Source organism: Furipterus horrens, unplaced genomic scaffold (genome assembly GCF_987537825.1).
Source record: "Furipterus horrens unplaced genomic scaffold, mFurHor1.1.pri manual_scaffold_5, whole genome shotgun sequence".
NCBI classification, from domain to species: domain Eukaryota; kingdom Metazoa; phylum Chordata; class Mammalia; order Chiroptera; family Furipteridae; genus Furipterus; species Furipterus horrens.
Window position 1 is genome coordinate 152,210,327 of NW_028327175.1, and position 27,294 is coordinate 152,237,620.

Below are 27,294 nucleotides of genomic sequence, written 5' to 3' on the forward strand. Positions count from 1 at the left end.
ACTGTTTATCAAATAAAAACCTTATAGATACTGTAGGATAAAATATATATGTCAATATTGTTTGAAGACACAAAGTCTAAAAGAAATAAATTTAGGTCTAAAATAAGTCATGAGATATGTTAAAATTTTAATAAAGAATGAAAATAGTATGTAAGCTATTATATTTCTTCAGACAATTATTGCTGAAAGACAGCAATATAATATCTCTGGTATACAGCAAAGATTAACCAGGTAATATATATTTTAAAGTATTTAAATTTATCTAAAAAATCGATTTACCCAATCTAATTAGATACCATAACACCAGAATAGTAATAGATTAATGATCTCTTCCAGGAATTAGATTATCTTTAAAAGGAAAGATAATGTAAAGAAATAGGCAGGTTACTTTCAGAATTAATTCTTAGTTACATAGAATTAAGGCTTAAGGGAACACCTTCTATTTCACAGACCATCATTTAAAAAAATGCCAGAAACCAAATTAAAAAAAAAAAAAAATCACTAAACTAGAAAGATAGCCAAGGTGATAAGTTTAAAAGAGAATTTTCTAATTTGCTTTATCTTTCTGTAATTCAGTACTTTGTCCTTCTGACTATGTTCTACGTACTATATGCTAGGGACAGAGGAGTTCTGGGTAGAGAATGAAGTGATGGAATAATTGTGGAACTCTAATGAATGGCAAATGTTAAATGTTACTGATAGACTGTTGTTAAAATTCACCAAGAAAAATATTTGTGGAAATGTTCTGTAAACTGTAAAGTACCAATTACTGTCAGACAAATATGATGAATATAAGTTCAAAAGTCACCAGGGACATATTTTGTATATTGCAGCTAATAGGAATGGCAGAACATTCTCATCAAAAGATCTTTTCCTTTTGGCTTAACAGCTAATGTCTTTTACTGATATGGAATTGCTGAAAGATGGTAATAGAATTATCTTCTGAAGATACTGCAGAATTTCTCAACAGTCTTTTTCTTTTTACCAATTTAAAAGGGAAAACTGAATGGACTGAAATATATTTCTTAATCAGAAGATCCCAGTATATAAAACATCATAAACTGATGTTTGTTCTTCTTCCGTGAGGAAAAGTCAACATGCTTAGGTAGATTTTACTCAAATTGTCAAGCTTATAGTTATTTAGTAGTAACAGAAAAAGGTAAAAAAAAAGGACAGAACACACCACATTTATGTATTGAATAACGCATATGTTCCTTATTCTTTTTATCCATCTAGTGATCTCATTATTCATACTTCTGTGACATCTTTTGGGTTCATTAATGCTTTTCTGGGTTGAAGCACAAAAGACCTTCTTTCTCAGCCTTGACCAGTGTTTGGGCAGCAGCCAGCACCCTTCTAGTTCTTGGAACACAAGTGACCTCAGTCATCAATCAAGCCCAGTTGCTATCTCATTTGGCACTGCTTCTTCCCAAGGACAATTTTGTTCTGGGGACAGGGATGGGTCTGGCACTGGAATCTGGCCCTTGGGATATTTTGCCTTCTGGTTACAATACAGGATGTACCAGTTCAGAGCAGGCAGGACAGTGTGGACCAGCAGGTGGAGGGGCACAGAGCATGGCACAGACATATGTTCTGTGTTCCAGATGATCTGGTGTCACTGCAATCCTGTGCTTTAGTATGTAATCCATAAAAGTCCATCGCCTTCAATTTTATGATTACTTGTATGCATTTAGTCTAATGTATTTTTGTTTGTTTTGGATGAGCACAAGGCAGTAATAATCCACCTTTAATTGTTCTACTTAATGCCTCATCTTTGGGCAAATGGAATAATTATATATAATGATTTTTTAAAATGATTCTTACAAAGATCTTGGCAATGATACTCAGATGCGAAACAACATATAGTTGGAAAAGCATTAGTATGAATACAAGTAATTCTGTTTAATAATATTCACTCAAACAAGTCATCTTAAAAAAATTTACAAATCCAAATATTTGGGAGAAAAGGGAGGTTTTGGGGTTGTGGCTGACTGTGTCTCCCTCCTTTTTCTCCTGGCTTCACAGCTTAACCTTCCATTTGCTAATTTGTCAAAGAGAGGCTAGGCACCAGAGTTTTCCATCTTCTTTACCTGCAGTTGGTACATGATTTGTTAGTCTTACTTTAAAAGTGCAAATATAAAATTCAACCTAGTAAAATAATTTAGAGTTTGTTATAATGATATTTCCTTGTAAGTGCCTTAGAAGATGGGGGCTTACATAAGCTTGATAGGTTCATGCACTCCTTCAACTAACATTTATTAAGCTCCTACTATGTCCCAGACTCAGGCATTTGGATCATAAAGTAGAAAGACAAAAATCTCTGTTCTAAAGATACCAGGGATAATAGGATAAGGGGAATGGGAGATGATTATGGAACAATTTTCAAACATTGTGATCACGGCTGCAGCAGAGATTTGTAAACGTAATGTACAGACACTTAAAGGAGAGATACTTCACCTGGATTCTGAAAGTGATAGGGATGAAGAAGATTTAAGGTAATTTGTGACTCTTGTTCTAAATTCTTAGACTATTAGTGGTAATTAAGTAGATAAAGAATAGATGGGGTGGGACTGTAATTTTTCTATGTAGATAAAAAAGCAAAAGCATGTTTGTGGGCCTAGAGACAAAAGAGGACAGGAAACTACATATATCTGGTTATTCCAGGAGCAAGCAATGAGGCTAGAAAGGCAGGCGGGGCTCAACCAGAGAAATGAACAAGAATGGAGCCTCACACTGTCCTTTCACTACTTAACCCAGTGAGAGGACACTCCTGATCCCTGCACTCTGTACCCTGTTCCCAGTCAGGGTGACTGAGTATCAAATGGAGAAGGTCATGTGTATACTCCCAGAGGTTACTACTGCATCCTCCAGTTCCAGAACAAACCCCTAGGAAAGACAAAATTGTTACTATTTGATGGTGGCATGGAAAACTTCCATGGAACATGGTGTTCTCTCTTTGGCTATCATGGGGTATCTGGTCACATTTATTTTCTTAGAAAAAGATACAAATATAAGCACAGCCAAAGACATAGGCTACTTGGTCAGGCTATAATTCCCACATCTGAGGACACTTATCTCTTAGAAAAGGGAACCAGGATGATTTTGGGACAATTTAATAGTGTTCCTTTGTTAGCTTTGAGATTCTAGAAACATCCCATTTCCCATATTCTGCTATTAAAAATCAGGTCTCATTTCCCACCCCTCCCTATGTTCACATAAAATATTTATGTTTTCAATAAGAACTAACTTTAATTTCTATGAATAAATAAAACATATTGTCTACCACGAAAAATTTCTCATGTATCATAGATTATTTTTATTGCCCCCCAAATATTTTTATTTAAAAAAACTTGTGTACTTAGTGTTCAATTTGATTAATTTTGACAAAAGTATGCATCCTTGATATTATCATCCCAATCAAGATAACAAACATCCATCACCCAAAAAGTTTCCTTGTGTTCCTTTGAACCTTATTCCTCCCTCCATCCTGTTTCCTAGGCCATCAGTGATATACCTTCTGTCACTATAGATCACATTTTCTAGAATTTTATAGAAACAGAATCATATAGTATGTGTTCTTTGGTTTCTTTTACTTACAAGTTCTCTCTCTAATCTTTGAGATATTTCTCCCATTTGGCTGAGGTTCAGTAAAGAGCATCATGATAACTCCATGCTAGTGTTTACCGAAGTATGGCCTGAGGACTACTTGCTTTATAATCATCCAGGTACTAGCTAAAATTTGCTGATCCACCTCTCTCCAGAGCCCTGAAACCAGAACAGCCAGTGTGGTTAGGCATACTCAAGTATGAGAGCGAGCAGTTTTAGCTTAACCTCTTAGGGAATAACTATTACTGCATGTTGGTCCAACCAGATGTTTTTCTTATGTCTTTCTACTGTTTTCTATAACCTGGGCAGGTCTTACTTAGTCCCTTATGCCAGAGCAGTTTACAGAACTACATATCTTTAAGACATAAGTTGCAAGAATTTTCCTAGATCCCATTGTAGCACGTGTTTACAACTGTGGTTTGGAATAGTTTCCCATAAAGAACATGCATTGCTAACTTTCCTCTCTTTGTGACCTTGCTATCAATTTATAAAGTCCACCGTCAGGGCCAGGTCTTGGGTGAAGAGAGTTTAGCGCTTGCTTCAAGTACAAAATGTATAGAGGTCACAAAAACAAAACAAAACAAAATAAAATCCCTCAGTAATCCAGATGAAACAAATCTTAAAACAAACAAAAAAACAAACTTAAAGGAAAAAATATCCATGATGAACAAAATACCAAAATTTTAAATAAAGCCAAGACCAGTAACAGTAGCATAATGAGCCTGAGGCACAAATACAAAATCAGTGGTAGTGATCCTATCGTTAAAAAATTATTATTATTTGAAAGGACTTCCAGCCAAGATGGAGGCTTAGACGGACACGCTAGGTCTCCCTCTACAACTAGAGAGGAATACAACTACTTCAAAACAAAGGATAACTAGAAATTCCAGAAAATAAAACTACACGGAAGCCCAACATATGAAGTTATAAACCAGCGGTGCCATTCGGGCAGGTAAGAGTTAAAGAGGGCAAAGCTGTTTGCGGAGCGGCGGGGGTGGCGAAAAATCCCGGCGGCAGTCAAGCCCCTGGCAGTGCGCGACCCCAGCGCTGGGGAGAGCGGCCACCGCATCGCCTTGAACAGTGAGGCCCAGGGGGGCGGGAGGACGGATCCCGGTCTCCTAGCTGAATAACTGTGTGAATCCATTTTGGACCCCCGCCCCCAAAGAAAGAAAGCACCACAGGGCTGCGAAATAGGCCGCAGACAGGCGCCGGTCGCTGACTTGTGACGCCAAACGGCGCCGGTCGCTGGGTCATTACGAGTACACAGGCACTGCCCCCGACAGCCGGCCCAAGAAAACAAAACGCATCTGTCAAAATGTGGCAGACAACTATAGAAATACCGGTGACACAGCTCACCAGGCAGCAGATAGAGAACCTGACAGATGAACCGATAAGAAACCTGTCAGAGGCTCAGTTCTGGGCCATTGTTATCAGGTGGCTTACAGAATTCACAAAAGAGCAGGAAAAAGATAAGAAAGAAGCGAAAAACTTTCATAACGAAAGGAACAAAACCGCATACGAGACAGATGGTGAGGAAAAAAAATCCAGAGTTCATTTCAACAAACTGGAATATGGAGAAGGAACAAGCAGTCAACCAATGCAGCGAGAGGAAATGGGAAGCAACAATGAGAGGATCAGAAACCTCTGGGACAGCTACAAAAGGCCCAACATAAGAATCATTGGTTTGCCAGAGAATGAGGAAGACGAACTAGAACTTGAAAAATTGAGTGAAAATATATAAAGGAGAACTTCCCAGACTTGGGGAAGGGAATAGACTTGCAGGTCCAGGAAGCAAGGAGAATTCCCAAGAGACTGGACCCAGGGAGAACCACTCCAAGACACATTATAATCAAAATGTCAAAAATTAAAGATAAAGAGAGAATCTTAAAAGCAGCAAGAGAGAAGAAAAGAATTATGTACAAAGGGGTCCCAATTAGACTATCAGCAGACTTCTCAAGGGAAACCCTACAGGCAAGAAGGGACTGGCAAGAAATATTCAAAGTAATGAAAATCCAAAACCTACAACCACGAATACTCTATCCAGCGAAATTGTCATTCAGAATAGAAGGACAGAGAAAGTGTTTCCAGGACAAAATAAAACTGAAAGAGTTCATTAGATCCAAACCACTGTTATATGAGATGTTAAAGGGACTGGTTTAAAAAACAGAAGCTAAGGAGATGAAACAAAGGCAAACTAAACAGGCAACGAGAGTGGAAAAGGAACTGTGGGTACGGGAAGCATATTGGGGGGAGGTCAACAGGGAGGGGGAGTGGGGAGAGGGAGGGAGATGATATAGGAATTGGAGATCAAGGTAGGAGGGAATGGAATAGACGGAGAGAGGTTGGGAGGAACTGTATGCACAACTAATGGACATAATCTAAAAGGGGGGGACAACTGGAGGGAGGGGGGCCACTGGGTGGAGGGGAGCAGAGGGAAGGGAAATTGGCACAAATGTAATATTTTAATCAATAAAACACATTAAATCTGAAAAAAAAATTATTATTATTTATATTTTATGACCAAGGTGGAATGCCTTGCTCATCTCACCCTAGTCTTGGCCCTGGTCCATCCCCACCCTTGACATATTTCTCTGTCAAAGAGGCTTTTTGCCATCCTGATACCATCATTAGAATGTTACTTCTGGCTTAGGTTTTAGAATGTGCCATGAACAATAAGAACTACTTGAAAATACTCTAGCTAGAAACACTGGTTGTTTCTGACTCCTTCTTTCACCAATAACCACAAGTACAGCCAATCCCAGACAAGGACATAAACTATGGTCACCCACAATCCTGAATTTTTTAAAGGAGAGCTAGCCAAGCACTCAAAATGCGATGTATTCATGCTGTATCTGTTACATGTGCCTTCAGTGTGAAACTGGACCCATCTTATTAAATAGATACACAGAAACCCCAGTTCTGATTAATATTACCATTTAAAACTTGTACTGTACAAGGAGCTAATAACATTTGAGAAGAATCAGAGTGTAAGAATAATTTATACAATAAATAGATTCCAGCTGGACTGAAAATATGCCCAGAAATTGTTGGGTAGAAGAACAAGTACCGTGGTTCTGTGTGCTTAAGTTAAATTTTTTGGGGAAAGCATGTCATATAACATATGGTTGTCACTCAGTATTCATAGAGCATTGGTTCCAGGACCCTTTGTGGATACCAGGATCTGAGGATGCTCCAGTGCTTTTGTAAAATGGCATAGTAGTTGCATATAACCTAAGCATATCCTCTCTGATACTTTAAATAATCTCTAGATTACTTATAACACCTAATATAATGTAAATGCTTGTAAATTGTTGTTACATAGCATTATTTAGGGAATAATGACATGGAAAGAAGTATGTACATGTTCAGTACAGATGCAACCATCACAGGCTTAACTACATAGTACATGTCAGCAACAACATTAACATTTTTTTGCCAAATATTTTCAATCTGTTGTGGGTAGAATTTGTAAATGAGGAATCTGCAGAAATGAAGGACCAACTGAGCCCAAGATTACTGCTCACTCTCAGGAAGTTCACTTGACTGTCTCATTTTTATTCCAAGTGAAAGGATTCATGTTCAGCAACTTATGGACGCAGAGAAAGAATTAAGTTGTTGGCTAGGTACAAAAACTTCAGAGGAACAATGGAATATTGGAGCTGGCCACAGATGGGGAATGCTGGTCTTCAGCATCCACAAAAAACAGCACAGGAATGAGACTGCACCAGGAAAAATTTTAAAGTAAGTTTGTGACCAATCATCATCGTCAGGCACAAAAGCATAGTGGAAAGGGAAAATACAGGCTTTGTAGTCAGACACAACGAAAGGAAAAGTTCAGTTCTACTCTTCCCTAGCTGTCTGACCTTGGCCCCTTTCTGTGCCTGTTTGTTCAACTATGAAGAGAGCCTACTTTGCAGGTCACCACAAGAATGATGTGGGACAAGATTTGTGGAGCACCTATCACAGGCCTGACTCATGGGAACCTGTATTAAATTGTAGCTGCTGTTAATAACTACCACCTCCAGCACCATAGGCTTTATGAAGTGTTTGAAGGTTATCTGACCCTGAGACAGATCAATGATGGAAGTTTCCAATGAAAGGAAACAATACAATTTGTAATTATTTATGAGTGGTGTGACTGTCTGAGGGGGGCTGAGAGAACCAGATGTCCTGTTGAAGGCAGGGCCCATCCTATTTGCCTACCTTTTCAGCGCTAGGTACTTAAGTGTGAACATTTCACTTTTATAATAGCTCCAGGGAAAAACTTCAAGTGATATCCCTTTAAAAAGAGGCTCTCTTCTTGCCAAATAAAGAGCAGCTGATTACAGTCATGGTTACTATGTACAGTTTTGTTCTTGACATTTTAAAAGACCCAGAAAAGAGCTTCAAAAGTTCATCCAAAAGTGGATAGAAAGTAGGTGGTGGGAAGACAGGCTACAGGAGAGTTGGAGCCATTCACTCCAGACAAAAGGGGTTGACAGATTTCAAATGTGTTAAGTGTTCGGATGCTGATGTTACTCTGCTACCTTTCATCTCCAGCGAATAGAAGGACTTTTGCCTATCAATACTTTTTTTTGGATGGATGATTTAGTTTCTGAAGAAAAGAAGTCAACCAGATGCACTTTTAAGATCTCTTCTAGTTCTAAGTCTTTGCAGAAATACGAAACAGCAAATAGACACCTAGTTCATCACTGCGGAGTGGTTTTCAGTTACATCCTATTTAAAATGAAGTTGGTATAGTAGAGACGGTGGAAGCCTGGAGTCAGGCAGAGCTGAGTTTGAATCTACCTCTGAAACTCACTGTTGGGCAAGTTATGATAATAAAAGAACACAACTCACTCAATCGTAGCAGGAAATAATCTCTGCCTCCTAAGGTTCCTAAAAGGATTAGCTTAACTAATGTTGGCAAAGCACCAACTATTCTGACTGGCATATTATAGGCCTTGGATAAATTGAAGCTATTATTCTAGTTGGCTAAAAAATGGTTTGAATAGTTGACGATTATAAAAAGAGCAATGCCATACTGGTTATAGCTATGCCATGTTAGGAAAATTGCAATTCAAGTTGGCAGACTGATACCCCCTTGGCCCACAGAATCCACTCCACAAAGTAGACGCTGTCTATGCCAAAGAATGTTTGAGGGGGCAAATTATTAACTAGTTTGGTGCTAAGAAGCAGAGGAAACTGAAGGTGAGGTCTAAGGTAGCCTGGTAGGAATCTGGTTTCTTTCAGTGTCACCACAAGAATCAAATGAATTATTTCAAAAAAGCTTCAAATACATTTCCAAGTATAAGGAACATATCACATCTCACTGACTTGTAATTCACACCAAGTACAGTAAAAACATCAGTCAAAAAACAGGTTGGCAAATGAAACTGATTGTCAGGAACTGTGTAATTAGGGTTTTTCCTCCTTCAAAAATGATATGCAGCTAAAAATGAAAGCCATAAAGAAATTTAACAGCTTGCACATAGCAATGGAGTGCAATGGTTAGAGCCATATATGGATAAAAGAAACTCTTACTACTATCAGACTTTTCCACACAATGTAATGTTTTGGTGCTACATCAATATGGTGTTACATTTTTAGGATTTATAGAAAGATACTGGAGTCGAGGACAGAACAGCTCTGGTTCTTGTTTTTTACCAGTGGTAGGGTCTGTGGCAGGATGCAGGGAGGTTGTGGAGAATTAGAAAAGACAGGAAGTACAAGGTACAAACATGTGCACAAAGTGAGGCCCACACAGAGCTCGGCCAGAAACATGGGAGCATTTCCTGAAGCCCCTGTGTGTCGCTCGGAGCATCAGACTTGGCTTGGAAAGCGCATCCTGTTTCCATCAAAGGGGGAACTGGCTACAGTTGATAGACCCAAACACAACAGAGAAGGGAGCAGAACAATGCACTTTGAACTGATGGAGTCACATGAAAAAGCCGCTTGTTTTTGTTGGTGAGTAAGAACAGGCATGACAAGTTGTAAAATGACTCCAGACACATCAGGGAAGGGGCTGGCTGAGGCCCAACGTAGACTAGATGCTTGTCTCTATTAGATCAATGAAGGCTATTCTGCCATTAAATCAATCCTAAGTGAGAATCTCACACAATAATGAAACAGCTTTTATATTTCCACCATACAACTTCTACACCGTGGACCCAAGTTAAAATGTATTATTTCAAAAGCGTACATTTCAAGGGGCAACAAATGACTGAGGTACTGAACCAGGCTACAGAAACAAAACACAATGTTTCAGTGAGTGCATATTTAGACCTTTGAAAACTACCATGTATATCCTCACTTTGCTTGAAGTCATCATATATTGTTTCCTAAAAACCACCGATATTACAAACGTGATTGCAGAGTACTTCTAAGCAGGCTCATTAGTGTGTGTGTGTGTGTGTGTGTGTGTGTGTGTGTGTGTGTAATCATTGGACAAAAGAAAACACTTAATATGGCAACTAAGATAAAAATCGAGAACATCATGGAAAAGAAAAATAACAAAACAGGAAATTAAGGAGAAGAAAAGTATCTGATGCTGAATATTAAGTTCAAAAGTCCTTGTTACCAAAAGTTTTTGTTACACTAAAATTAATGTTTTACTTTCATATGTCTCTTTTTGAGTTCCTTTAAACAAACTTGTCTAACTTGCAGATTCTTTCAGTATGTGAATGACTTCTCAGCAATGCGCAAACCCATTCCAGTGGTTTATTCAGTATTTGAGATCACTTGGATAAATGCCAATAAAAGTGTGCTCAGAGGTTTGCAGAGCTACTGGCTTAAAGAAATAGAAATAACTTTCAGCAATGCTTATCTCAATACCAAGGAGTAACTCATGTGTTTGGAGTATCTAAATAATTCAATTCTATGAGGTAAAACCATGTCTGATGTTAACAAGGGAACTGATTCATGAGACCTAAATTCTAAACTTAAAATGAAATGTGTTAATTTACAATTAAAGGGTAAAAAAAATCTCCTTATCTCGACTTCGATAGCTATAACACATTCCTTAAGATAGCCTTTCAGAAAGTTAGAGTCACAAAGAGTCTGTTGGTGTTTTGGTGACAAGAAGTATCTAAATATTTTAAGGCACTTTGACCATGTTCTTACTCATATGAATGTCCTTTTAGATCAACCTTCCTTTTACTGGAATTTGCCTTCTTCATTTTCTTTTTTTTAAATGAAAAAGAGATATAAATGCTTCAGTTCATTTTGGAAATATGCCTTGTGAAGGACTTCAGAGATATTTTTCTTTCTTTTTAAAAATGACCTTCACATAAAAGTAATAGACTTTTCAGATAACAAAGCCCAAAGCAAATAACATCAGACTGCAAATATGGTCATGAAAAGACCAAAGAGACCTTCAGACATGGAGTGGCCATGTGCTAAGCAAATTTAAAACATTTTAACAGATGCACATAAAGCATTATTGAGGAAAACAGCAATCAAAGCCACCCAAGACTGAGGGCACAGAAGAACACTGTCTAGCAAACATCCTAGTTTAACTAGCACTCTGGTTGTTTTGGGTCAAGTACTTCCTAGGCAAGGCAGACTGCTTTTCTTGACAACAGGAAACAATGTCATTTTGTTGTTGTATTTTTTTCTCTTTTTTTAGACACAGGGCAGAACCCAATACATTTCAAGGCCATATGATGTGGTTTTTGTTGCTTTTATGAAGCAGCTGCGAGTTTTGGAAAAGAAATTGTAGTCAAGCTCAACCCTGCTGACTAGTCCTGGTTTACCTGCCGTAAGCAAAACGTCTGTCTTTGTGATGATCGCCAAAAGTATCCCACAGCCTGAGAGAAACACTCACTTCATCAACCACATCCCGGGAACGTTCCAGGACCTGCAGGACAAAGAGAACATCCATACTCAGTGCCGTTCAAAAGCTCCCAGGAGAAGGATGTCTGAGTCAGCACCCCTCCGTGCCCATCCGAGTCACTTGCTTTTCGTTTTCTTATTCCACCTTACTTAACAGGACTTAAACTAAGGCTAATTCTCTTTGTGGAATCCCATGATTCCAACCACCTAATTCAGGATACCGTAGCCATATTCCCAAATTTGCATTTTGCTTTTGTCTTCTCTTGTGGCACTAAAAATGTTAGATTTACTTTGAACGCACTAATTGCCTTTCCCCCACTTTTAATATCAGACTGGCAGCAGCGACAATGTGCCCTGAGGATTGGAAAGAAACTCTGTACATCTTACCTCCTGGCAGACCCGGTACTGGTCAATGGCCCACACGGTTGGTACATGGGTGGCTAGCAGCTGGTACTGCGTTAACGTCGTATTACATGCTCTGGCACAGATCAAGCGCGTCTTCCCCACGGCATTATCTCCCACAACCACACACTTGATGGTTTCAACGTTGGGTCTTTCGTAGTCCATGTCAGTGTCCATTTATACAACTCTATAAGAAGAGGGGGACCAACATTAAAGGCACCCTGGCTTTCCAGAGCAATCAAGGACTTGAGGGGTTCAGGCAGTTTTCCTTGTCCAGGAACTCCTTTCGATGTGCCCAAGCATAAGAAGATGTTTGGAAGTTTAAACTAAGCCTAAGTGAAACCTGAGTTTTTTTTTTATATTTCACACAAGTATAAAAACACTGGGTTGTTATTTTGACCCAAAATGGTTTATTCTGGTTAACATGTGATTTTCTTCTTGGTTTTCTCTAAATACAACCTGCCTACTGGATATCCTTCCAGACAACTCAGGACTGCTGGAACACTTTTATATAGCTCACTAGCTCCTCATGTTGACTCGCTAAAGAAACTCATCACCTGCCGGTTTAACCTTAGACAGTAGGGCATAAGATGCCTTGGCAATACTAATGTCCATACCATCAGGTTTCCAGTGATTCAATATCTCCCATTGGAAAGCAGTTTTCTATAGGTTCTCAACTATCGTGGTGACTTAGAGGAGACTCACAAGTTCAAGCAGAAAGTTCTACCCAACTTTACTAAAGAGTAAATTCTAAGACTGACATTTGGTACATTAATAAAATTAACATATTTATTCAGTTACTGATTTTTATTAATCAAATTAATATATTAAAACAATATATTCTCAAGAGAGATACAATTAAGCAACATTTTTTTTTTTTTTTATTCTCCTTCTTTCTGTGTTTTCATCAAGAAATCTGGAACTATTTGGTAAAGAAGGATTTTTACCAGGATGAGGAATTACTTTGGGATTTTCTTGAAAACATTAAAAAAGATGTAAAGAGAGACGCTGAATTGGAGGGTCAAGAGGAAGAGGAAAACCTGCTCCCACAAATGCAGAGAAGACTGACTCCCAGTAGCAACTGGATGGACAGCCGGTCATTTTAAAATTTAAGATTTTAATGAACTGTAACTACCCTTTTGAGGAAGTCTATTGTCAAACTGAGAAAATTGGTTAGATGGTCATTTTTAAAGAGTTGATAATGGTTTTAATGGCCATAATGGTAAAGAGGCTGTAGGACCTAATACATAGTGGGGACTCAATAATTGAACTGATTTGAGAAAAATGACCATTTGCATAATATGAGATTAAGAGTATAGTGGGAGAGATAGAAGGAAGAATATTAAGAAGAATGCTTTTTCACAGTTAGAACCATCTGAACATGAAACTGTCTCCTGTAACACTGTCACAGGAAGAGATAAACCAGAGGCTGGAGAACTATGTCACAGGAAAGGAGTAATTCAAGGAACAGATGTGTGATGAGGTTAGGATATGATCTGTGGTTTCTACACAGTGGAGAGGCTTAAAATAGACAGATACTTGCCCCCCATTTGGCAAATGCTGTTCTGAAGGTCTTGGGTGGGAAAAGAATCTTAAACAAATCTCCAATTCTGAGGATCAGCCAGGTGTGGTAACTCCTGATATTTCTCTCTTTCAAATCTAGCCTTAACATTCTATGGTTTTACTAGTTCCCTATTTAATAGTAAAAAAAAAAAAAAAAAAAACCTCCGCTGCCTTGTGGCATACCTCTTCAGGGGAAAGGCTAAGGGAGTAAACCCCGACAGAAAATCCGGAGCCGGAGTCCCTAAGGCGGTTTGACGTTGTAGTCAACACCGGCAACTCCTGCGGCGCACCTGAAGCCAAGCTGTATTGACTTTGTCTTTCCCTTGGACCCTTCAGCTGCGAAGAGAGGGGGGGTCTGCTGCATGGGCAACAGCAGACCCTCCATATCACCCTGCCCAGGCTCTGTAGCTTCAACTTCACTGGAGAGGACACTCCAGCATCATCGCAAGATGTCGACTCAACACGGGAGGAGACAGATACCGGTGATAAGCTCATCCGATTGGTGAAGGAAACGAGCGCCAGGGGTCTCCTCTGACGGTGGGAGAGGTCATCGCACCTCACTGGACAGCTACCGCCCGCCTCAAGCTGGGCAGCCCCAGCCAATTAGGTGCCGTCTCGCCATGGCTCGCCTGCCCCACTGGGTGCGTGGGGATCAGAGAGGCGCCTCTCGAAAAGTGGGCCACAAAACACCCGCACCAGTTAATTCCAAGCAAACAACAAGAAAGAAGCCTCCGGCTCTTTGCCTCGCTAGCTGGAACATCAGGACCATGTGCCCCGGACTTACTGCAGACCTTCCGTGGGTCAAGGGTGCCAGGAAAACCGCTGTCATCGATAGGGAACTGGCACGACTAAACATCGACATTGCGGCTCTACAGGAGACCCGGTTGGCCGACAACGGAACTATCAGAGAAACCAACTACACCTTCTACTGGCAAGGGAAGTCTCCGGACCAACCAAGACAGCACGGTGTTGGGTTCGCTGTGAAGAACATGCTTGTTAACTCCATAAAGCCACCCACAGGAGGCACAGAGAGATTACTTACCCTCTGATTGTCAACAACTTTCGGCCCAGTCAGCATTCTTAGCGCGTACGCCCCAACCCTCTGCGCCACCATCGAAGAGAAAGAACAGTTCTACCATGCACTGGACGAAGCGTTATCCAAGATCCCCAGAAGTAACGCTCTCTATCTCCTTGGAGACTTCAACGCAAGAGTAGGAGCCGACCACATGGCCTGGCCCACCTGCCTTGGAAACTTTGGGAGAGGAAAGATCAATGAGAATGGTCAGCGACTGCTTGAGCTTTTGTGTCACCACGGCCTGTGCGTGACAAACACATTCTTCAAGTGCAAAGAAATCCACCAGGTGTCATGGAGGCACACCCGCTCCCGCCATTGGCACCAGCTTGACCTCGTCATCACCAGAAGAACGGATATTGGCAGCACCCTCCTCACCCGCAGCTACCACAGTGCAGACTGCGACACGGACCATGCCCTCGTGGTAAGCAAGGTGCGCATAATGCCGAAGAGGTTGCACCACTCCAAGATGAAGGGTCGCCAACGCATCAACACCAGTTGTGCCAGCAACCCAGTTAAGACCCAGCAATTCATCAACAAGATGGAAGATTCACTCGGCGAGGGAGTGGCGGCAGATGACATTATCGAATCCAATTGGCCACGTCTCCGCGACGCCATATACAACTCCGCCATTATTGCTTACGGGAAGAAAGAGCGGAAGAACGCTGACTGGTACGAGGCTCACTGGGAAGAAATGGAACCCGTGATCGAGGCTAAGAGGAAGGCCCTACTGGCTTACAAGATCACGCCCACTCCCAGTACACTTCAAGCTCTACGGGCTGCCAGGAACAAAGTCCAGAAGACCGCCCGCCACTGTGCCAACACCTATTGGCTAAACCTGTGCAGAAGCATTCAGAAGCCGCCGATATAGGCAACGCACGAGGAATGTATGAGGGTATCAAGAAGGCAACAGGCCCAATCCCCTCCAAGATCGCCCCCCTTAAGTCCAAGACAGGTGAGGTCATCACTGACCAGGAACAGCAGATGCGGTGGTGGACCGAGCACTACCTCGAGCTGTACGCAACGAAGAAAACCGTAACAGACACTGCTCTTAACGCCATCCCAGACCTACCAGTCATGGAGGAGCTAGACACCCCACCTACTGCGGCAGAGCTCAGCAAAGCAATCGACCGCCTCGCTTGCGGGAAAGCACCAGGAAGCGACGGAATCCCTCCAGAAATCCTAAAGAGCGGGAAACCAGTCCTGCTACAGCTGCTCCACCATCTACTCTGTCGCTGCTGGAAGGAGGGTTACATCCCCCAGGATGTGAGAGACGCCAACATTATCACCATGTACAAGAACAAAGGAGACCGCAGCGACTGCAACAACTACCGGGGCATCTCTCTCCTCAGCGTCGTCGGCAAAGTATTCGCCCGGGTCGCTCTTGCCCGCCTGCAGACCCTTGCTTCCCGCGTCTACCCAGAGTCCCAGTGTGGCTTCAGAGCTGGCCGATCAACAGTGGACATGATCTTCTCCCTACGCCAGCTGCAGGAGAAGTGTCACGAGCAGCATAAACCACTCTACCTCGCCTTTATCGACCTTACGAAGGCGTTTGATCTGGTCAGTCGAAGCGGTCTCTTCAGCTTGCTACGGAAGATTGGCTGTCCACCACATCTGCTTGCTGTGGTCATGTCCTTTCACGACAACATGCACAGCACGGTGTCCTACAACGGCGCAACCTCTGAGGCCTTCCCAGTCAGCAGCGGAGTAAAGCAGGGCTGCGTCCTCGCGCCTACGCTGTTCGGAATCTTCTTCTCCATGCTCCTCCAAAACGCCTTTAAGGACTGCAGCGAGGGTGTCTTCATTCACACCAGATCCGATGGCAAGCTCTACAACTTGGCCCGTCTACGAGCCAAGACCAAAGTCAAAGAGGTGCTCATCCGTGAGATGCTCTTCGCCGACGACGCAGCTTTGACATCACACTCCGAAGAGGGACTCCAGCAGCTAGTCACTTGCCTTTCCCACGCATGCAAGGAGTTCGGACTAGCCATCAGCCTGACGAAGACGAATGTTATGGCTCAAGGCACGGGGACTCCCCCATGCATCACCATCGACGGGTACACCCTGGAGGTTGTCAACGACTTCACTTACCTCGGGTCCACCATCTCGAGCTCTCTGTCAGTCGACTTGGAGGTCAACCGGAGAATCGCCAGGGCAGCCACAGTTATGGCCAGACTGAACCGGCGAGCGTGGAACAATTCCAGCCTCACTGAGAAAACCAGACTGCGCATCTACCAAGCCTGCGTACTCAGCACTCTCCTCTATGGCAGCGAGACGTGGACCACCTACGCAAGGCACGAAAGGAAACTCAACAGCTTCCACATGAGGTGCCTGCGACGCGTCCTGCATGTCGCCTGGCAGGATAAAGTCCCCAACACCGAGGTGCTGAAGTGAGCCAACATGAGCAGTTTGCATGCAGTTCTTAGTGAGAGACACCTCAGGTGGCTCGGCCATGTCAAAAGAATGGATGCAGGCCGTATTCCCAAAGACCTCCTCTACGGCGAGCTAGCAGAAGGCAAGAGGATGACAGGGCGCCCAAAACTGCGGTTCAAAGACATCTGCAAAAAGGACATGACACAATGCTCCATCAATCTCAACACATGGGAAGTTCAAGCAGACGACCGCCTAGCCTGGAGGCTCGCGGTCAGGCAAGGTACGTCACGTGCAGAGGCTGCGCGCAACGAGGAGGCGGTCCAGAAAAGATCGAGGCGGAAGCAGCGTCAACAGCAGCAACAACGGCCATCTGCCTTCACCTGTAACAAATGTGGCAGGGATTGTCACTCCTGAGTCGGACTGCACAGCCATTCTCGGCGGTGCAGATAGACTCTCAAGAAGCTACGCCATCGTCTCTCGAGACGGACGGCTGCCGCCGCCGCCGACGATTTAATAGTATAATATGGCAAAAGCATGACTTTGGCATTAGATCAGTGGGTCTTAAGTACCAGCCAGAGAACATTTAGCAAAGCCTGGAGACATTTTTGGTTGTCACCGTGGGGTTGGGGAAGCGATACTGGTTTCTAGTGGGTAGAGGCCAGAAAGGCTGCTATCATAGTAGAATGCACAGTACAGCCCCCCAAAATGTCATAGGGCTGGCCCCAAACATCATAGCGCTGAGATCAAGAAATTCCTGCCTTAGAGGATGTGAGTCTCAATCCTAGTTTCCCCTTTTTCTAGTCATTTGACTTCGGGCACATTATTTGTCCTTTGTGAGGCTCAGCCACCTCATCTTGAGGTAGGAATCCCCTAACGTTATTGTAAACTGATGTTTTCAGTCCCTGGTGCCATACCCAACATATGGATATTTTCAAAAATTATAATCATGATGCTGAAGATGAATGCCTTTAGATGACAACAAAATTAAGTCAAGTGGAAGACCAGAATTTGATTAATAATCACAATGATCTATAAAAGGGGTACATTTTGGGAGAGCAATTAAAGGGTAAGCCATTGAAAAAAAAAGAACATAAATATAAGGTGGAGCATAGATGACCTTATGCTAAGAAGGCAGAACTTTTAGGTGGGAGGAGGGTACAGTTAACTAAAAGATAATACGGTTGGAAAAGTAGCTTAACAACATTTTTGGGAGGCATTTCTAGATTCTGGCATGGTAATGCTTCTTAATAATCTTTGGTAAGTTTCTGGTGATATTAGCATGAGGTAGCCTGTGCCAGAAAAACAGGTTCCATTTGGAGCCTCACACTGGAAACTGAGATATATTATTTTGGGTGCCCTTTGTGGTGGAAAATCTTACTCTTTTGATGTGTATTTTATTTTTCTAGCTAATTAAAAGTCAGAGACCTAATCCCTAAAATGCTTGACTTTAGTAAAAATTGAGATATGACACAAAAAACATAGGATTGGTTTTATTGTTGCCTTGCCAACTAGCTCTGATATCAGCCCCTCAAAGAGGAAACCCTTACCCCCGATAATTTGAAACATGGCAGCTTGGTGGAATAGCTGTGTCGCTTTTACAGGAGTCTACTTACTTTGAGGGGAACAAAGCCCTCCCAGTTTTATATTACGGCTATGATTACAAAAATATCATTACTTATTTATAGACACATCTCATGAGCAGTCCTAAAAAGAGTTTCTGTGTCAAAGGTGAGAATAACATCTGTGAGTCCTCTAATCTTTAGCAATCTGCTCGAATGGAGGTGACTGCCAAAGGTGATGAACCATGAGCAAAGGGGACAGCAAGCAAGTGAAATAAAAGGCAGGGCAGAATTAAACACTCACAGCCAGGGTCACTCGCTTAAGACATGGAATTTTCAGGAATGGTTTTCTGGATTTTCAAATAATGAAGATTTTTTGTTGTGTGTGTGTGTGTAGAAATTTATTTTGTCATAATTTAAAAGGCATTTTAAGGGCATGAAATGACAGCCAAGGATGTAAACTCATGCTACACATATATTGTTGTAAACTGATTCTTCATCTGTTACACATAAACAAATGAACCATTAAACTATGGTAGCAATTATGAAAATATGCAATTTTATTTTTCTTGTTATGGGCTCTAATTTATTCATATCTGGCCCCCCTATGTTTGAATGAGCTCTTGGGACCATCTGGATAATGACTATCTGGTTTCTAATCTTTATTTACCCAGAATGAGAGTAATAAATATTCATTTAGCACTATTAATAAATTTCACCGCCATAAATCCTGCAGATCTATGCAGATACCCTTTTGCCTTTAGATACACATCTGAAGAGACAAGAAAGGTATAAAAGAAAAAGAAAACCTAGAAGTGACATTGGTAACCTGCTACTGTAGCAGCATTGTAGTCTTCTTAGTCAAAACTGACTTGAACTTCATGTCATATTTTATTGAATCCTCAGAACATAGATGCTGAAGTTAAAAGAACTGAAGGCTCTACCTGCACACTATGGAAATCAGAAGTGGTGGGTTTATTTGAAAACTGGCAAGTGACCAAGACAACGTGAAGGTGGGAAAGTGAAGGACTTGGTGAGGTGGTGCCAGTGTCCGCCATCCATAAGACTGAGTTAGAACACAGGGGTCATGACCTTCTGGCTATCAAATTACCCCACCTGACTTGGTTATGCCACAGCTGCCCATGCCATTATTACTGTCATGTCCTCCACTTCAGATCCCTCCTCCACATTCCCCACCAACTCAGCTTTCTCGTTGTGGCTACAGGATGACGCACCTCATGCCCTAGTCTCACAGTTTCTTTACCTCTTCAACACCAGTGATATTGGCCACACTTACTTGAGCCATTCATACTTTTGGTCATGTGCTAGATACTGTTGTCATCCAGAAGCATTTTATTTCTTGTGCTAGATGGAATAGGGCCACAGCAGCCACCCCCATCAGAAGATGGAATCTATTTCCCTTCCTCTTGAATTTGAGTTTGCCTTGTGACTGGACAAACCCAAAATAATGTGAGGCTGTGTGAGTCCAGAGTCCCTGTACCTCTATCTGCACGCTGTTGTAATGCTGTCCTGAGGCCATCATCTAAGAAGGCTGGCCTACCCTGGCAGAGGATGGGAATTCACAGTGAGAACAACCGAGGCAGCCCTGCCGATGGCCTCACCAAATGCCATATAGTGTGAGGCCATCTTGGATCTTCTAGCCCAGCCAACTCTCCAGCTGAATGTAGCTTCATAAGGAAGCACAGGTGAAACCAGATCAGGAGTCACCTAGCCAAATCTCAAAGAGTCATGAGAATAGATTGTTGTTTTAAGACACCAAGCTTTGGATGAGTTATTATGCAGCAATAGTTTACTGAACATATCCATGGAAAAACTCTAGCACATTGACATCTCCATTAAAAAACAAAACAAAACAAAACAAAACAAAAAAACAGGTTATAGGCCCCTGATATTGGGGCCTGATATGGATGGATGATATTTTCTCATCACCATCACCTTCAACGCCTTGTACTCCGTGTGTGGTAGGCAGAATAATGGTTCCTCAAAGATGTGCATGTCCTAATTTCTTGGGCCTATGAGTACGTTCCATTACACGGCATGGAGGAATAAAGGTAGCAGATGAAATTAAGGTTGCTAATCAGCTGACCTCACCATAAGGAGGTTATCTTGAATTATTAGGGAAGGCTCGATACAATCACAAGGACATTTTAAATGTAGAAGAAGGAGGCAGAAGGTCAGAGTCAGAGAGAAATATGAAGATGTTGCACTGCTGGCTCTGAGGATGGAGAAAAGGGCCAAAGCTAAGGAATGTAGGCATCCTCTAAAGATAAAAAAGGTAAGGAAATAGATTCTTCCCTAGATCCTCCAGAAGGAACGCAGTGTGCCAACACCCTGATTTTTATCCAGTGAGACCCATTTAAGATTTTTGAAATCCAGAGCTATAAAATAATAAATTTGTGATTTTTTAAGTGACTAAGTTTTTGGTAATTTGTTGCTTCAGCAACAGGAAACTAATCCAGCATGATTTAGCCACATAGTGGCTTCCTAAATTCTAAATGTTTGCTACCTCAGTGCCTTGACACGTACTTCCTCTGCCAACCCTCTACCGCTCCTTTCTGCCTGACAAAGTCTACTCGTTCCCTAAAATCTTATTCAGATATGACCTCCTCTAAAAAGCTTTCTTAACTGCCCCACCTCCACGCGCACTAACTTGCTTTCTCTTCTGTAACAACAAGTGGTTCTAGGAGAAGCCATCACAAAGACGAGCACACATGCGCACTCATTTCCCCCTATATTAGCCAATTATGGAATGGAGGCTTGTGAACTTGTTATTTTTCTGGAGCTATACCTTCAAAGTGCCCATCTTGTGCACTTAATGAATCATCAAGTATTTCTGGGGTGCTACTATGTGCTAAAGTACTTGGAATATATGAGCATGCAATGCGCCTCTTCTGTAAAGCTTTCTCTGACTGCCCAGTTTGGTCCATAAGCCCCTCAATTTGTGACTGTCTGCTAGGGCCAACCATGGGCAAAACAGTGACATAGATGTGACTGTAGCTGCCTTGGTCTCCTCTTGAAATCATTCCCCTTCCTATGGTGGCACCTTATCCCCACCTTCTGTCCTCGAGAAAATGGCCTTCATGATGTCCTGTTCCTACGTTAAGAGGCTCTCAGAAAGTGTCAGACACATTCACTCCCTCAGTCACACGACAGCTAGATGACAGTCAAGGAGTCCTGGCCCATAATGCAATAATTCAGGGACACTTGGCTGATGAAACTCAAGATATTTCTGTTTGCTCCAGAGAGGTACACTTTAGTATAGAGCCACTATTTGAATTCAGGTGAGGTGTGAGTTTTCTAACACTTGAATTTTAGATATTAGGGAGGGTGGACAGAAAAATGTTTAGCATTTGTCTAAGACTTCTCATTAAGAATCTCCTAATTGTTTTGAATCACCCTACCATCAGAATATACTGCCTCTTACCATCACTTTTGTTGAGTTTCTTGTTATATTTGCTATTTTAATCAAAGCTCAGTGAGCAATCTGCCTAAAGACAAAAATCTAAGGCCCACAGATTGGCCTTGTACTTTTAGCTCTGTGCAGCTGTTCGCGTAGACAGCTTGAGCAATGCTATTGCACAACCACTGAAGTTTCTTGTTCTTTAGAAAAGCATATAATCTGAACATTAAGAAACACTTCTACCTGTTCATTAAAAAATACTATGGAACAAATTTTAGAGTATTTGAAGAGTTCACTCTGAAAGAAAAACTGAGAATTTTATATTGACAGAAACAAAAAAGAAATGTTAAGAGTTGTATAACTATAGCCAACAGCCAAGTTTCAACTGTGCAGACTTCATTATTCTGAGCTCCTAATCGCCAGTCCTAGGCAGGCAGGAGCTGCTCTATGCAGAATATAAACATCTCAGCTGGAATGGAGAATGGGCCCAGAGCTGGGAAAGAGACAGGCAGGGCTGGGTTTGGGCTTTCCTAAATCCAAACTTCATAGAAAATAGAGTTCTAGTATAAAATTGCCTTTTATCATTCAAATCAACACTATTTTTTTCGATTAAAAGTTCCGATTAAAACTGAAAAGAGAAGAGATTAAGTAACAGAAAGGACACTGCATAGAAAGAAGTCTAGGAATGCAAATAATACAGAGGTGTTTTTAAACATCCACTCCCCGTCCTGCCAGAGCCCTGTGATAATGGAGAGCTACACAAGATTGTGCTCTCTCTAGTATTTTTTATTTTATTTTTTATTGTTTTCTGTCATTATTTTATTGTATTTTATTGATTATGATATCACAGTTGTCCTGATTTTCCCCCCTTTGTCTCCACCTATGCAGCAACCCCCCAATCCCTCAGGCAATCACGCCACCATTGTTCATGTCCATGGGTCATACATATAAGTTCTTTGGCTATCCCATTTCCCATACTGTACTTTAAATCCCCATAGCTATTCTGCAGTTACCTATTTATACTTCTTAACCCCCTCACCTCTTCATCCATTCCCCTAAACCCCATCTTATCTGGCAACCATCAAAACTGTCTCTGTATCCATGATTCTGTCTCAGTTCTTTTTGTTTGCTTAGTTTGTTTTTTAGATTCAATTGTTGATAGATTTGTATTTTTTGCCATTTTATTGTTCATAGCTTTGATCTTCTTTTTCTTAAATAAGTCATTTTAACATTTCATATAATAATGGTTCGGTGGTGATGAACTCCCCTAGTTTTTCTTGTCTGGGAAGTTCTTTATCTGCCCTTTGATTCTAAATGATATTTTGCTGGGTAGAGTAATCTTGGCTGTAGGTCCCTGCTTTTCATGACTTTAAAAATGAATATTCTTTGACAATCCCTTCTAGCTTGCAAACTTTCTTTTGAGAAATCAGCTGACAGTCTTATGGGAACTCCCCAGTAGGTAACTAACTTCTTTTCTCTTGCTGCTTTTAAGATTCTCTCTTTATTTTTAACCTTTGGTATTTTAATTATAACGTGTCTTGGAGTGGGCCTCTTTGTATCCATCTTGTTTTGGACTCTCTGTGCTTCTTGGCCTTGCATGTCTATTTCCTTCACCAAATTAGGGAAGTCTTCTTTCATTATTTATTCAAATAGATTTTTAATTTTGTGCTCTTTCTCTTCTCCTTCTGGTACTTCTATAATGCGAATGTTGGATCTCTTGAAGTTGTCTCAGAGGCTTCTTACACTCTCCTTGTTTTTTTTATGGATTCTATTTTCTTCTTGTTGTTCTCACTGGTTGTTGTTTGCTTCCTTACGTTCTATATCATTGCTTTGATTCTCAGTTTCATCCACTCTACTGCTGTTTCCCTGTAAATTGTTCTTTATTTCAATTAGTGTATCCTTCATTTCTTACTGGATCTTTTTTACGCTATTGAGGTCCTCACTAAATTCCTTGAGCATCCTTATAACCAGTGTTCTGAACTCGCATCTGATAGATCGCTTATCTCCATTTCTTTTAGCTGTTTTTCTGTAGTTTTGATCTGTTCTTTTATTTGGACCATGTTTCTTTGTCTCCTTGGTTGGGCAGCCTCCCTGTGTTTGTTTCTATGTGTTAGGTAGAGTTGTTTTGACTCTGTGTCTTGATAGTGTGGCCTAATGTAGTAGGTGTCCTATATGGTTCAGTGGCACAGCCTCCCCTCTCACTCAAGCTGGGCACTTGAGGTGTGCCCTTCATGTGGGCTGAGTACACGTTCCTCTTGTAGTTGAGCCTTGGTTGCTGTTGGCAGATCAATGAAAAAGATTTACCCAGGCCAGTTAGCTGCAAGGACTGACTGTGACCACTGCCACCAACCTCTGCCCCATGTAGAGGATCAGCTGTGCAAGGGCAGGATGGTAGTGCTCCAACGTGGTCTGTAGCTGTCCACTGGGTGTGCTGGCCCTGGGGGTTACTGTATGGTGCAGGCCAAGGTCAGCTCCCACCTGTGTTTTGCCCGGGGCACCCTGCCTGAGCTATAAAGCAATCTGAGATAGCTGCTACTTGTGCTGGGATTGGAGATTCCCAGATGAAGCCAAGCTGTGAACCTAGGCTGGCTGTTGCTAGTGCTGGGTCTGGGGCTCACTGAGGCCAGCTGTTGATTGTTTGATAGGATTTACGAAGTTGTGAAGCATGAGCCAAGAACCAGCCATTCCTATGGAAAAACAGCTTGGGTGAACCCTTAAGTTGGGTGGGTTGGATTCCAAGGCAGGTCAAACAGTGTTTGCCAAGTTAATGGAGTATCAGATGTGGCACCAGCTTGCTGGCTCTGTGCAGGGAGGGTTTTGAAAAGAGACAATGGCCTCTGCTTGCCCTGATGCCAGACACACCAGTTTCTTCTTGTATGCCACTGGTGCCTTGCATGCTGCTGCCCTGGTGCTAGAGCTCAGGAGGAGTGAGTCTGAGTAGCTGAGTCCATGTGTGGGTTCTTTAAGAGGAACTGCTTGTTTCTCCCTCCAACTCAATCCCTGCTGGTTTCTGTACATGGAGTTGTGGGGACTTATTATCCTGGCACTAGAACTCTGGGCTTGGGGGCCTGGTGTGGGGCTGGAACTCCTTGCTCTCAAGACATCTCTCCTGAATTTTTATCCACCACACATGGTGAGGGGATAGCCTGTTCCGTGACCGCATCCATCCTACCAGTCTAGATGGATGTAGTTTTTTTAGTTTCATAGTTGTCAGGCCTCCATTCAACTTGATTTCTGACGGTTCTGGCTGATGGTTTTTCTATATTTTAGTTGTAATTTTGACGTGTTTGTGTGAAGAGGTGAACCATGTCTGCCTACGCCACCATCTTGACCAAAGGTCTCTCTGGTATATTTTAAAAACTCAATTTCAGAGGGAAAAGTGAGCCAGGATTAGGAAAAAAAGCTTTCTATCTATCCATTGCAACTTAATAAGTGCTGCCCCAACTGAAAAATAAAGAACAGATGAAATATTTAGCTTAAAAGATGCATAAAAATTCCAGGGTAGATTTCAAAACCACCATAAGTAAACTGTGTGCTGTGTTCTAAGCATACTGGTCTGTCTACTTTCATCTACAAATATGCCATGTAACCTCTCCTCTGATGACTTCACTTTTGCCATTACTTCTGCTCAAATGCCTTTTCTTATGACCCTGATCCTGGAATTGTCCTTCACCTTTAGGACTCAGGCAGTCTTAATTAGTTAAAGAAATATAGACTGAGCACTTAGTGGGTGCTAGGCCTACAGGTGTACAGTGATGAACAAGCCAGGTATAAGCCTTGCCCTCAAGGACCTCATAGTCAGGTGGGGAGAGACATTTGATAGATTTCTTGAAGAAAAAAACAAATGGGTGTTATGGGAGAAAATAACAGGTGGGAGCTTGCAGGGAGGTCAAGGGCAGCCTCTATGAGGAAGCCCCATTTTCCTGCTATCAGAAGAATGAGAAGGGCCCAGTCATGAGATGGGAAAGGAAGCAGGCCCAGAAAAGCTTGAGTAGGGGGAACTGGTGAGATGGAAGGTTAGAAAGGTAGTCAGGGCCAGATCATATGTGGCGCTTTAGGCCACAGTCAGAAGTTGGATTTTATTCTAAATGAAAATAAATGGATTTTATTCTTAAGTCAGTGAGAAGCCACCAAATTGCTGTAGGCAGAGGAGTAACAGGTTCTGATTTGCTTTTTAGAAGTCACTGATATCACTGAGACTGCTGTGTGGAGATCACGTTGTGGGGAATATAAGTGGTGGCAGAAGGAGCAGGTAGGAAGCTCTGAAATTCTCTGGGAGAGAAAGGATGGCGGCTTGGACCAGGGTGAAATCAGCAGACATGGAGCAAAGTAGACATACCCAAGTTACGTTTTGGAAGAAGCATGTAAAACATGCTTCCTTTATGCTGCATTTATTAAATTCCCATTTTTTAATAGTAATAATTGTGCTTATATGTATTTCACTTTCACACCACCAGGATTATAAATTTTTGACAACAGAAACTGTTAGTCATTGTTAAATCCTCAAATCTTTTCTCAGTGCCTTGGCCATATGTGGCTTTCAATAAACATTATTTCAATAGAATATAAAAATACAGCCGCTCCACCCTCCTTAGGAAAACTTCCACCTGGGGCTGGAAGAGAACTAGCACTCCTGTCTCTGATGAATGATCATTAAGCCTGTGGCTGTGAAAACAGTAGCATGTGGCTAAGCCTGCAGTCAGTGAGAGGAACACCTTGAGGGACATCTGTGTGACTCATCATGAGAGTGGTGTTTGACAGATGGCATCACACCAGCCATGGCTCCTCATCAGGAAAAGCATCAGTAACCATGGGAACCATGAAGGAGCAAGGACCAGGCCCCTTTACCAAATGGAAAGGTTGGGGCATGAGAAGCCCCAATAAAGGCTGGTCAAGGTGGTTTAGGGCCAGATCTGATTTAGAAGGAAAAAAGAAAATATGATTATTTATTCTACTCTGGTGCCTAGAACTAATTTATGAATCTTAATAGCATTTACATATAAGGGCCTCATAAAGTTCTCATCCACTTTTAGACATTAATATCCTAATTCAAAAAATTCCTAGCCCTTTTCAGTGAGCCACTACTTGGATGGAGGAAAAGGAGAAAAGGGAGGCATGTATCCACCACATATAAAGAACAATTTATAGTTGAAATGAAAGTGAGTCTTGAATGAGGGAGTTCAATCTATGCCTAAGAGACGCATCACAGTAAGCAATCAGCTGGACTTCAAGGCAAGATAGCACAGAAAGAACAGATGCCTTGGATCCCCCTCTACCCATGTCTCACTAAAATTAACCTTAGGTAGCAGACTTCATGACAGTACCATAAGCTAAGGATGAGAAGTAACCATATACTAGAAATTTGAAGGATTTCTACCAAATTCACTTTTATGGAGCCAAGTGAGAAAGTCAATTAAGACTAGCAGACAGCCCATTTCCATAGGGAAGAGAGTTTGCCTGGGCAGTAAACAGGATGCTCTTTGGGA

General features: G+C 41.9%; 1 protein-coding gene across 4 annotated transcripts in view; it reads right to left on the bottom strand.

Annotated features, from left to right (window-relative positions):
• The window catches only part of RHOBTB1 (Rho related BTB domain containing 1), a 69,967-nt gene that overhangs the window by 28,068 nt on the left and 14,605 nt on the right, over positions 1-27,294 (bottom strand). For all 4 annotated transcript variants that reach the window (XM_090278071.1, XM_090278072.1, XM_090278073.1 and 1 more), the window contains 2 exons: positions 11,806-12,007; positions 11,340-11,443 (listed from right to left, as the gene is read on the bottom strand). In XM_090278071.1, coding sequence (XP_090134197.1) covers positions 11,340-11,443; positions 11,806-11,997 — 296 coding nt within the window. In that variant the 5' untranslated portion in view covers positions 11,998-12,007. The remainder of the gene's footprint in view (positions 1-11,339; positions 11,444-11,805; positions 12,008-27,294) is intronic.